Raw genomic sequence first — 12,820 nt, 5'->3', positions numbered from 1 at the left:
TTGCTCACATCAAAGGAAAGTCTGATGCAAAATTACAGCTAAAAATTATCCCCAGAGAGACCAAGATTAAACTGTAGAACGACTGACTCCCAAAAGCTCTTCAAGCATCTCTGACTCCTTCCTCAGATAACTTCAAAATTAAAATTAGTTAGGGTTATACATTTGCCTAATTTTTATGGCTTTAAAAAATAATTCAACTCTCTAAAATATACCCACAATATTTTTAGGACATTTTATGACTTTTGAAAAAAAAAAGTTGAAGGCATAGCCTCTTTTTAGGATTTTTTTTTCTGGCAGATTTGTCCACAAAAGTTGGAATACGTATTGCATTCTGATGACACAACTTCCCTTTTGAATTCTGTCTTTTGGGGAGATGTGGCCTAGGGAAATCTGGAAAGAAACTTTCTTCACAAGCATAAACCTGTTGGCTGTGAATTCAGCAGCCTGGGACAGAAAGATCAGCCTAAATGACAGAATGATAATGTCCCAAGAAAAGCAAAGTGCAAAAACCAAAGCCAAATTCAAAAGGAACACACACACACACACACACACACACACACACACACACACACACATTTCAAATGCTTCCAATATTCTCAAATCCTGTTGTTTATTTTTTTTCCTGTAGATGTTAGGAAGTTCTTAAAGCTAGTTCCATGAGCTATGAAAAGTCACTCATCACTTTGCCACCTTCATCTTACATAATAATATGACTCTTCTAGTTTGTTCTGAGGGACAAATGAACCCAAACTTGCATCACTGTTCTGAGACTTACAAGGCAGGAGGCAAACATAAACTATCCCATTGCTGCTCTTCAACCTTAATTTCACGAGGGCAAAGACTCTGATTAGTCTTTGCATACCTAAGGAGACCAGTGTAGCTATCAGCTGTATCAAAAGAAAAAATTCTCTAATGACTGAAGTCTTCCAAATAAACTAGCCAATAAACTCGTCAACTTTAGTGTAGTCACAATCCCCCTTACATCGGTAGTGAAGTTTTAATTTAGAATAAAATAAACAACTGATAAAATAAACAGGACAATAGATGGTTTGCTTTAAGCCTACTCTGTCCACAGACATCTCCTTAATGGTTAAGTTCAGTAATTACATAGGAGACTAAACAAAGACCTGAGGTTGCGGTTGATTAACAACAATTGAGAGGTGGGGAATGGGAGGAAAGTGGGAGTTAGTACCTGGTCATAGAACTTAAGTGCCTATGTTCAAGGATTTAAAAATCCAATAGCAAAACAAAAGAAAGCAGGTAGAATGGTAACAGATTTCTAAAAAAAAAAAAAAAAAGGCCTTTACAATGTTAAATGATTCTCTAAGTATGTTGTTGCTCACACTGATTCAGCTTTCTAGTACATAATAGGCCCAACTCAACTGTGTAAACCCCCAACTCAAAGTAGCCTAACCAAATCCTTTTGTAGAGGATTCCATTTTGTCTGTCTGGAAGGCTCCTTTGTTTTACAGAAACTGTCTTAAGTAAAGCAGAACTCTACCTGTGTCCTGTTTATAAGCACACACGTGTACACACGCACACGCACACGCACACACACACACACACACACATACACCCATGCACATAAACATGCACACAAACATGTACCTCTCCTCTGTAACACCTTTAGAAACCAACCACTCCAACTTAAAATAGCTAGCTGAACTAAAATGACAAAACAAAGCATCAGCCAGGCACCAGTGGTTCAGGCCTGTAATCCTAGCTACTCAGGAGGCTGAGATTCACCTTTCAAAGCCAGCCCAGGCAGGAAAGTCCATGAGACTCTTATCTCCAATTAACCACCAGAAAACAGGAAGTGGCGCTGTGGCTCAAGTGGTAGAGCATTCGCCTTAAGCTGAAGAGCTCAGGGACAGCACCCAGGCCCAGAGTTCAAGCCCCATGACTGACCAAAAAAACAAAACAAAACAAAAACAAACATCTGCAGCAATTCCCTCTACATGTTAGTGCTTATAATCACTATTCCTATCAAACTCCATTAGGGTGACACTGCCTATGATGTCTGCCTCTTTCCTCTCTTGCTTCCCTGTTTCTTCTGACTTGGTGAATTCTTCACACACTCCGCTAAAGCTTCCTCATTGAACAATAAACTGCAACCCTTGTAGACCTAATAATATTTTTGTTTTATTATATTTTTTAATTATCCTAGATAATAGTCACAATTTCTCACCCCAGTCTAGAGTAGAATTTTCGGATACTTCCAACTGTTTCCACAACATAACATTCTTTACACAGGTATCAAAACCAAGAATACAGTTATTCATATGGACAAGAACCTACGTGAAACAAATATTGTGCAAAATATTACTTACTCTGAATGTTGTAATTTTAATTCACATCTTCCGCTTTGTGATAGAGACCTGATAAAAATGATTCATGATTCAAAACTGTGTCGCCACCTGAGTTTGTAAAGTCTAGAATATTTACTCTATGCATTGGCTGAATTCATGGTTCAAGTCAATGAATCCAGGCTTTCAGACTTTGTTCATTCTAACACTGACTTTTTGTTTTAGTTGATGTAATTTTTCTTTTCTTTTTTTTTTTTTGTTTTGTTTTGCTTTGTTTTGTTGGTCATGGGGCTTGAACTCAGAGCCTGGGCACTGTCCCTGAGTTATTTTGCTCAAGACTAGTGCTTTACCACCGTGCCACTTCTGGTTTTTGAATGGTTAATTGGAGATAATAGTCTCACAGGGACTTTGCTGCCTGGGCTGGCTTCTAACTGCAATCCTCAGATCTCAGCCTCCTCAGTAGCTCAGATTACAGGCGTGAGCCACCAGCATTTGGCTTCATGTCATTTGTTTTACACTGGATTTACGCCTTAAGTATATCAAAAGAAGTTTCCCACTTGGGAGAGGAAAGAAGCATTTCCAAGGAGCACAAAGTGGCAGGTCTTCTTTATAAGCCTTTCAGTCCTTGTGCTCAAAGGAAAATGAGAAGTTGAAGGTAATTATGTTTTGCTCAGGAATTTCATTGTAGTCTCAATGATACTTCAGAAAATTTCCCTTTCACAAGATTAAATAAACAGCTAATAGAATAAAAATGCTCAAGTATACGTTAGGGATTTGTATGGCTTACAGTGTATTTCCCATCACTTTGCACTTCAATATTCTTGCAACCTTTACTTATGCTTCTAAAAGGGCTACTATTATTGACAATGATTCACAAAGAAGGAAAAAAATACTGAGAATTTATTCTTAATATTTTGAAAGTTATAGACAATTTTAATAGTGGAGGTGGTATAGTAAATATCTAATAAAATAATATTTTACATACAGTGCATTAATTTAGGGACATTAACACACATGACATAACAGACACATAAATACACAAACATGAAAATGGAGGGGGTACCTAGATCATTAATACAACTAAAACCATGTCACTCATTGTCTCAAGAACATACTGAAGTTTTAAAACTGCTTTCATTTATATTATCTGACACCAAACAGAACAACCTTCCAATGAATGCAGTCCACAAAACTGGAAGCCATCTGATCCTCCTCATCAAATCTACCTGAAAATGTGTTCATGTTTTAAAGGAATTCATAAAAAAACACAAATAAACATCTTGAAAATTTAAAAAAAAAAAAGGAGAGAGAAAAAAGATTAAGGAAAAAAAATCAATCCATTGTAGTGAGTGTCTCTGATAAATACAAAACCAAACTCTCAAAATTGTATTGCAGAAAATACTTTTATAAATACTGCCCCAAGTCTTTGCATATTACATGTGTAAATACAAACACGGACACAAAAGATAACATTTAGATGTGTGTACACACATAATGGGGAAAACACCACAATAGTTTCCTTTGGCAGAACTAGCTGACTGGCCTTGGCAAAGCTTCGATTACATGACACAGGAAATATTGATCAATTCAGATTTTATTTGAAGTCTCTATTGAATGGACTAAAGACAAAAAAGGTATAAGATTTAATTTTTCCTTTGTTCACAGAAAGCCAGTCTTAAAAATTATTGCTAAAATAAACTTGTATATTTGTCTCTAACGATTTCACTATCGTGTCTAAAAGGTGCTAACCATCCCTTTGAGGATGGAATTCTGAGTGACTGGGACATCCACGAGTAGCAAATTTCTAAATTAATACTGTTTCTTCTGTAGGTTTATTTTCCCACTATTTTCCCTGATAGGAGAAAGGAAACAAAATGCACAGCAAGTGTAACAAACAGTGATTGGCTGACACCCCACGGCCAAGGGCAGGTTCCAGCAGGTTTCCTGGTAGCTAGTTCATCAAAGTATGGTGCAAAATGAGCATCATATAAGAGTGGAATTCAGCCAAACACGGTAATGTGTGGATGTAGACGCATCTGAAAAAAGGAAAATAAAGATTTATGCAGGTGAAAAAAAAGGTGTGATGAATAAAAATTTCCCCCAATAACCCTATGCTTAGTCAACCCGCTACAGAAGTTTGTGAACGAACATTTATTTGTGAATTGCATATTTGTATGTAGTAAATATGCTTAGGGTTGAATAAGTTAAACTTGTCTGCACAATCCTGTTTGGAAGCTTTAATGGTTTCCTTGTTGGTAAACAGCATTAGCATTCGATACAAACATCACTAAATTCCTGAAAATTAACCTTTCTTCTGTCTTACAACATTAATTCACCAGAAGTGATCATTAAGATTAGTTTTAGTGGTTTGAGCTCAATTCTTCTTGAAATGTGATTTCTCCCACAATATTAATGCTAAATTAAGCACCGTGTCATGTACCATAACAGGGTCCCTACCTTAGAAGTGTGTAAGCACTTTGAAAACTGCAAGAGATGAAAAGCTCACTCTTTATACAGAACAATCCATTCTTTAAAGTACATAAGTGAATCAGGTAACTTGTCATAGTCTAGAAACTAACTACGCATACCTTAAACAAGAATGAACAAGTACTACATTTTGCAAGTAACCTATACTCTTTCCCCAGCCTTTTAAAAATAATGCCAAAAAGTCTAATTGTGTGGATGGCTGTGGCAAGCAATAACTTTGTCATACTACTGTTAGTATTCAAAGTATAATCCGTAGGTATTACTATGCCATATAAATTTGGGATCTAAATACATGAGATTGGTTAACTGCCTATCAAGGAAGTAATCCAACTGAAATATAACACTAGGTCACTTCCTCTAAAACTTTACTAGGAAACAAAATCAGGGGAAATTTTACTGTTCATTGTATATTAGGAACACTTCTAAGATGAAATGTACAACGCAGTTTATGAAAGGCAAAGAAGCCTAGAAACCAAAAGGGGTTATCAACATGGATAAAGAAGGTAAAAGATGAGCTGGAGTTGAATGTACCTTTCATGTATATTGTATACAGTATTTGTAGTCTCTCCTATTAAAATACACTTTAATTGAGAATATACAAAATATTCTGATCAAATGAGAAATTATGTCACTGAGCTTGTTGAACCCATGTTTCTCAACTACACTAAATTACTTGTGTATACCATTAACTGCAACCTTTCACAAGCAGGTGAGGGAAGCGATTCCTCATTTCTTTCTACACTCTGCATGTTGAGTTATAAATTCTGATGTGATCTTACACATAAGGACCGGATCCTAAAGAAGAACTATATTCTACTGTAGGGAGAACTATATTTGTAGACAAATCCATAGGTATAAACACAAAAGTAAATGGAAATAGATTACTGTCACTATCAAAACACACACTGCAAAAAGCTACAAACCAATGATTTTTTCCCTACAGATAAAACAAGGTAGAAAAACAAAACAACACAAAAACAAATCAAACAAACAAACAGAAAACCAAGTCACTCTGCACCCCAGAACTTCAAATCTAATGTCCATTATCTCTCTAATCACTTTGTGATTCAAGTCGAAATACGTTTTTATGTTGGGCTGCAGTCTCCTATAAAGGAGAAAAATGGCTTTTAATTCTAAACTTTGGGAACTCCAGTTAGTTTGTTTATAAATATTAAGCAGTTGGTCATAGTTTTGTTGTTTTTACTCTGTAGAAGTCTGAGAATTCAGATAGGGTCCATGGTATGACTATCACGACATGAAAGTATTGTCACCATAGATGGTATACGTGGATATGTGTTTGTGTGTGTTGCCTATGTGTACATGCACAGGATGTCATGACTCAGAGACAGGAGGAGCTAAATGGAATGAATATTACTGTACTTCTTGTGCTGCACTGTTTACTTACAGCTTTAAACTGGCTTTGTGATCTTATGTCTGAGTGGCTAATTAATGCAGGAAAAGTATGGGATAAGGTTTTACATTGTCCTGTGGGGGTGGGTGGGATTCACTTTAAATTTGCATATCCATCACAAATGGAGTCATTAGTGGATGACCTTTCCTGTTCTATTCTGACAAAGATCCAGGTAGTTGACTTTGTGTTAGGAGATGTGTCTCAGCGGAAGATGGCTGGCCAAAAAGTCTATCACGTCTTAGCCTCAGTATAATATACAAATTCCTCATGACTATTGAAAACCATATTGCACATTAAGCTTTTAAAATTAAAACAGGAAGCCATGGCTGGCACTGCTATACAAATACATGACTACTAAAATATATACAGACAGACAGACAGCAAATACATTTAAATACCATTTTCATACTTCTTACAAATATAAAAATGATGACAAGTCATCCACTGGCTTCCAAAGTCCAAGCACTTAAAGTAAGTTTTGTCAAAATGTTCACTAAGTATACAGTCAATATACTGAATGTCATTTTATCAATTAAAGGGAGCATTATTCAGAGTAATTCAGCAGTTCTTTAGGAAAGGCAAAACGTCACTGGAGCTAATACGAGTTTTTTTCTTGAGTATTTCAGGATCAACTACAAATGGATTTTTAAAGTGAATGTTTATTCAAGCTAAATTCTTGCCAAAAAACAAATTATCTTACCTTCCATTTACCAAATATAATAAAAAATTTTATCTGGCCCTGAATTATCTACATAACAGCATGTCAATTGTAAGCGCCACGTGATTGGAGACTAATAGGTAAATTGGTAACTATATTTTTATATTGTCTATTACGTTTTTGCAACTGTGTTATCTTTTAAAGAAAAATGAACATTATTTAGTATAGAGTAAAATGCTGGGTATTTGAACTCCTTTTCCTTTATTTTCCAAAGCAAAGGCATGATTTTAGGAGACAAAACTAACATAACCACCAAGACCATGTGTGCCAGTGAAAAGAGCAGCTAAATAAAAAGGAAACAGCTACTCAATCATGCAACCAATGATCCACATTTTGCTCAACTGAACATATTAGGAAGTTGAGAGCAATAGTTTCTTCCAAGTCTGAACTATGAAAAACTGAGCTACAACATCAGTGTTTTTAAAGAGTGAATTTCAGAAGTAATTCCAGCAACTCTGTTCTACTTATCTATTGCCTGCCAAAGAGTAACTCCAGCAGCTTAATTTGAATGGCCCTTAGGGCCTGTGAAAACAAACCAAAAAGAGATGAATTCATGAATGAATGAAGAAGTAAGTCAATAAATAAGTCAATTAATAAGTAAAGGGAGTGGGGAGGGGAAATGGAGTCCAACTATTATTTACAAAGTTTCATTTCTAAAAAAGAAAAAAAATGGCTTTCTTTCTTGGAGTGTAACCATTATCACCAATTAAAACTAAGAGTAGAGGCTTCACAAAGACTAATCCTCATGAAGATAAAAATCACTATAAGAAATATTACTTCATTTTATTACAAATGAGGAACTATAATGAAGCAATTCAGGAAGTCTCTAAATAAAACAAAGGCTTCATATCAAATAAAAGCTGAGATTTTTTAACTCATTCCCTACAGAAGAATTGAAAGAACACAATCTTCAAAGCTTTCCTTTCATTTTTTCCAAGACAAAATCCTGTGCATTTAATCTTTAATGAAAAGAGTAAATCAGAAAAAAATAATATAGCCTGCTAGTTATGTAACAATTGAAGATAATACCCTTGAAGAATAATAGTGGAAAAACACCTACTTATGGTGCTGACAAAAATCAGAACAGAAAGGGTTATGTCAGATGTCTAAACAGAATGTAACTTTGTAAATGGACCCCTTGTCTCCTGACAGCAATAAAGAGGAGATGAAGCGTATCAATTACTATTACTAATTACATTGAGGGGAATGTGTTTCCTCTGCCTTCATTTCATTGGAGGTCAGCTCTTTACTTGTGGTTAAAACTTTATACATGGTTTGAATAGCTAATGGCACACAAGTTTTCCAAAGTCACTTTGGAAACCATGTGCTTCATTCCATTTGCATTGTGGCTTTTATTTTCTTGTTGGTATATGGACTTAGATCAGTTAAGAGGCTGATATCATACATTAGTTTATGCCTAAGCTTATCACTTGGTCTTTTAGATAGGATGCCAAACGTCATAAAATTGGCAGTTTTTAAAATTCAAAAACAGCATAGAACATAGCATGAGTCAAACAAAGCTTAAGTAACAACAGAAAACATAGGAGGTGTTTGCATCAAATATCTATAAATTTGCCAATTTAACTCAAGCATGTAAGATTTTTACTTTTTAGAATGAAAATTCCCTTTAGTCACAGAATTATATTAGTGTTAGCATGACATAGGGAAATAAAAAATCTAAAAAGAGTGTAACATTCATTCATGTTACATATTACCATTCTCTAGGGAAATTTCTAAGGTATCTATTTGTGGATGTTTATAAGTCATCTTATAAAAGTGCTATATTTTAGCTGAACCTTCCTTGTTTACAAACAGATAAAAAGCACCAAATATAAAATAAAAATCTACTTCCATCTCCAGGTAAGCGACAGCAATACAACAGACATTAAACTCTCCACACTGTCAAATTTGGGCTTATACTCAATAAATAATTCAAGTTCACACACATCAAAACCTATTTCAAACAGCAATTTCACTCAATGTAGTTAAGCATGTATTTTCTCAGATTGCTTTTGTTACTAGATATGGAATCCTATTGCATCTTTTTCTCCTTTCATAAATAGCTGCAGCAAACTATTACACACAGAAAATACTTCCTCAGGAAACTAGTGGGAATAATGATGGAAACTCTAAGGAATCTTTTGCATGACATCTTTCTTGAATGAGACTATAAACTTTCTTCTTCTGCTTCAGTCCTTCTCAGACCACACATTCCACATACAAAGCATATTTCATAGAAAAACAATCAGGTGATGGTACTGGACAAGTTATAAATGTGCTCCTTGAGAGGCACAAAGGGTAGGAGATGTTTTATTAGTAGTGTTTGCCCCAGCAATAGATCATGAAGTTTTTCAAAAGGTTTGATTTCCTGTGTGTCAAACTTTGGTGGGCATAACAAGTGAACTTCTGAGTATTGCACATCATATAAACTATTAAGGGGAAATCTTACATTGTTGAAAGTCCCCTCAATATAGACACACACAGACACACACACACACAGACACACACACTCCCTTTTCCATACCACATCATGAAATACCTGTGTGAAATGATGTACATAACCTTTATATTTTTAATATATCACAAAGCATATCAAAATAGCCATGCACACCGTATGTCAATCATGAACATTTTTATTGCTTGCCTTAAATATGTGGCCTATACAGCTTAGTTTTCGTTATAACCTTTAAACACTGAACCAGAAAAATCAAAATGCTGAATGAATACTAGCAAAGAAAGCTAATTGTTATAGCTGTCTGTTTTCTGAAAGTATGGAGTGAAGTTTTGCATGACACTCTCACATCAGTAAATATTTTTAAACTGCCATTTTTTTGTCAAATTAGTATTTCAATATCTCAGACTTGGCACTGCATTTGCATAAATCAGCATCTGTTTATTTGTGAAATCCTGCATTATGTATAGCATCGCTAAAACTTCTATGTTCATCCAATTTGCATAGACACCAGTAGTAACTCTAGAAATTTTCTCTCTGGATGTAATTATCCACTTAGAACTAACTAAACACTATGTGCATATTTATTCTGTAAGCAGAAAACAGAGGATAAATTGGGACACTCAAGTGCAAAGAGTACAGAACACTGCCTACACTGCATACTACTATAGAAGCTTAGTCCACCTCATGCAAACTACAATAGTCCCTACCTCTCACTGCAGGCCTCTGCTACACTAAAGGTGCATGAATTAACACTGGGCTCCTGTATTAAAATTTTGAACAAGATCATTAAAAACACCACCACCGACAACAAAACAACCACCAAAACTTCACAGAGCACACAGAGGATGACCTGTCTCAGAGTTATTAGCCCTCTCTGGGGTGATGAAATGTAGTTGGAGGCAGCTTACCTGTTTGCTGTACTTGTTATTGGTTTGACAGCTGTACTCAGAGCAGTGATCTGATCCAATTGAAATGTTGTCTCCTGCTCCCACAAATGTGTTGGCTGGTGGTAGATCTTGTACAGCCTGGTGTTTTTTGCCTGCAGTTGGCGACTGGGGATGAAGCTGGACAGTAGGCAATGGGGAACTGGATTTGTAATGCCTGGCCAGGTCGGGGCTCCCAGGCCCACCGTTAACAGATCGGTATCGCCCCATGCTTGGGCTGTCCGCCAGCTTCTCATTGACACTGTCATAGCGCTGTCCATTTGGCTTGGAAGCTTCTACAGTGACAATGCTGCTGTAGAGAGGCTGCTTTGACTTCTTATTTTTCTTGTCCTTTTTAGGCTTTTTAGACTTGTCGTGCTGCTGGGGTGTAAAAAAGTCTTCATGATCCTTTTTGCCAGCCTCATAGCCATTTTTATTTTTGGACCTACAGTACCTGGCCATCACAACAATTAAAATGATCAGAATCACTGTCATGATGCCAGCAACCACCCCAATGACAATACTGAGTCTCTGTTTGCTAATTTCATAGCTGGGGTCACCAGCTATGTCCTGGGTGAGAGGGGTGTGCAAACTTCTGGCAATCTGGGAGTCGATCACAGTTGTGTTAGAAACACTCTCATTAACAAACACGTGCACCAGCGTGGTGGTAGACTGGGAAGGCTGCCCACTGTCGTTCACCTGCACCACCAACCTGTGCAAGCCATAGTGCTTTTGGGTGAGTTTTCCCACTAAGGAAACCACACCACTGGTGGGATCAATCTCAAACAGCTTGAAGGGATTCCCTCCCACAATGCTGTAGTTCAGGTCTGCATTAATGCCATCGTCACTGTCCGTGGCCAGCACCGTGGCGACGACTGTCCTGACATTGCTGGAAGGTGGCAGGACAGTGTAGGAAACGTTCCTGGGCAGGGTGACCGTGGGCGCGTTGTCATTCTCATCCATCACGAACAGCGAGACGGTGGCGGTGGCGGATCGGGGAGGCTCTCCCCCATCCACAGCCTTGACTCGGAAAGTGTATGTGGTCTGATGCTCCCGGTCAAAAGACATGGTGGAGTAAATGGTCCCCGTGTCGTTTTCAATGGAGAAAATGTGGCTGTTCTCCTCAATGTACAGGCTCATCTCCGCGTTGCGTCCCTTGTCGGCATCCATCACGGTGACCATGCCCACGGGGCTGTTGGGTTGTAAGTTCTCTTTCACGTAAAAGGTAAAGACGTCCTGCATGAACTTGGGGTCGTTGTCGTTCTTGTCAGCCACCTGCACGATGACCGTGGTGCTGCCCTGCAGCACGGGGACGCCTTTGTCTTTGGCGTTCACTTTAAACTCGTACCTGTCATTCTGCTCGCGGTCGAGCACCGTGTTGACCAGGATGTCCCCGGAATCGGGGTCAATGGCAAAGGTCCCCATCACCGACGAGTCCAGGGAGTAGGCGACCTCGGCATTCTTCCCACTGTCCGCGTCGGTCGCCAGCACCGTGGCGACCCTCTCCCCCGGGATGTTGTTCTCCGGGAAATAAACCTCCACCACGGACTGGCCGAACACCGGCGGGTTGTCGTTGGTGTCGCCTACCTTGACAACCAGGGAGTTGTTGCTGGAGAGACTGGGGCTGCCCGAGTCCACCGCCACGATGACCACGTTGAACTCGCGGGTGGTCTCGTAGTCCAGAGGGGCGGACGTGTGCAGGAAGTACTTCTTCTTGTTCTGGTCGCCCTCTGTGTCGCTGGCTGGCTTCAGCTGGAAAGGCACGTCGCCCACCACGGTGCAGGTGACGACCCCGTTCTCCCCCTGGTCTCTGTCCGACACCTGGACCAAGGCGATGGGGGTGTCGACCAGCACGTCCTCCGCCACGTTGGCCACCCCGTCCTTCAGGGGGATGCGGCCGATCTTGCGGATCTCAATCGACGGCACGTTGTCGTTCTCGTCTTTGATGTTGAGGACCACCGTGGCTTTGTCGGTCTTGGGGGGCTGGCCCCGATCGCGGGCCATGACGGTGAAGCGCAGCTGGTTCACCTCCTCGCGGTCGATCCGGTGCAAGACGCTGAGCCAGCCCGAGGTCTCGTCGAGGCGCAGCAGTCTCCGCACCGACTCGGTGGCCGCCCCGAACACGTACTCGATCTGCCCGTTGACCCCCACGTCCAGGTCGGCCGCGCGCAACTGCAGGATGGGGGTGCCCGGGGCGCTGTTCTCGGCCAGGTCGGCCTCGTACACGCTCTTTTCGAAGCGGGGGCTGTTGTCGTTCACATCGGTGATGAGCACCCGCAGGATGGCCTGCGAGGAGCGGGGAGGGTCTCCGCCATCCCGCACCCGGAGGGTCAGCTCATAGGAATCCCGCTGCTCGCGGTCCAAGGCGCCCTTCACGATCAGCTGGGGTTGTTTCTCGCCGTCCGGGGTGTCGGCCACCTGCAGCTCGAACACGCTGCTGCGCCCGCCGGGGGTGGCCCCATCGCCGCCGCCGCCCTCGGAAGCATCGGGGGGCCGCCGCTTGGAGCTGCCCGGGCCGCC

The 12,820-nt window shown here is 39.9% G+C and overlaps 1 protein-coding gene across 1 annotated transcript in view; it reads right to left on the bottom strand.

Annotated features, from left to right (window-relative positions):
- Positions 1–3,243: 3,243 nt before the first annotated feature.
- Positions 3,244–12,820, bottom strand: part of Pcdh7 (protocadherin 7) — a 10,238-nt gene continuing 661 nt past the window's right edge. Inside the window, exons 2-3 of the mRNA XM_013008901.1 lie at positions 10,286–12,806; positions 3,244–4,342 (exon numbers count right to left, since the gene is read on the bottom strand). Coding sequence (XP_012864355.1) covers positions 4,307–4,342; positions 10,286–12,806 — 2,557 coding nt within the window. The 3' untranslated portion in view covers positions 3,244–4,306. The remainder of the gene's footprint in view (positions 4,343–10,285; positions 12,807–12,820) is intronic.

The sequence above is a fragment of the Dipodomys ordii genome, unplaced genomic scaffold, assembly GCF_000151885.1.
Source record: "Dipodomys ordii isolate 6190 unplaced genomic scaffold, Dord_2.0 Scaffold8, whole genome shotgun sequence".
NCBI lineage: Eukaryota > Metazoa > Chordata > Mammalia > Rodentia > Heteromyidae > Dipodomys > Dipodomys ordii.
This window is presented reverse-complemented; position numbering and strand designations above follow the sequence as displayed.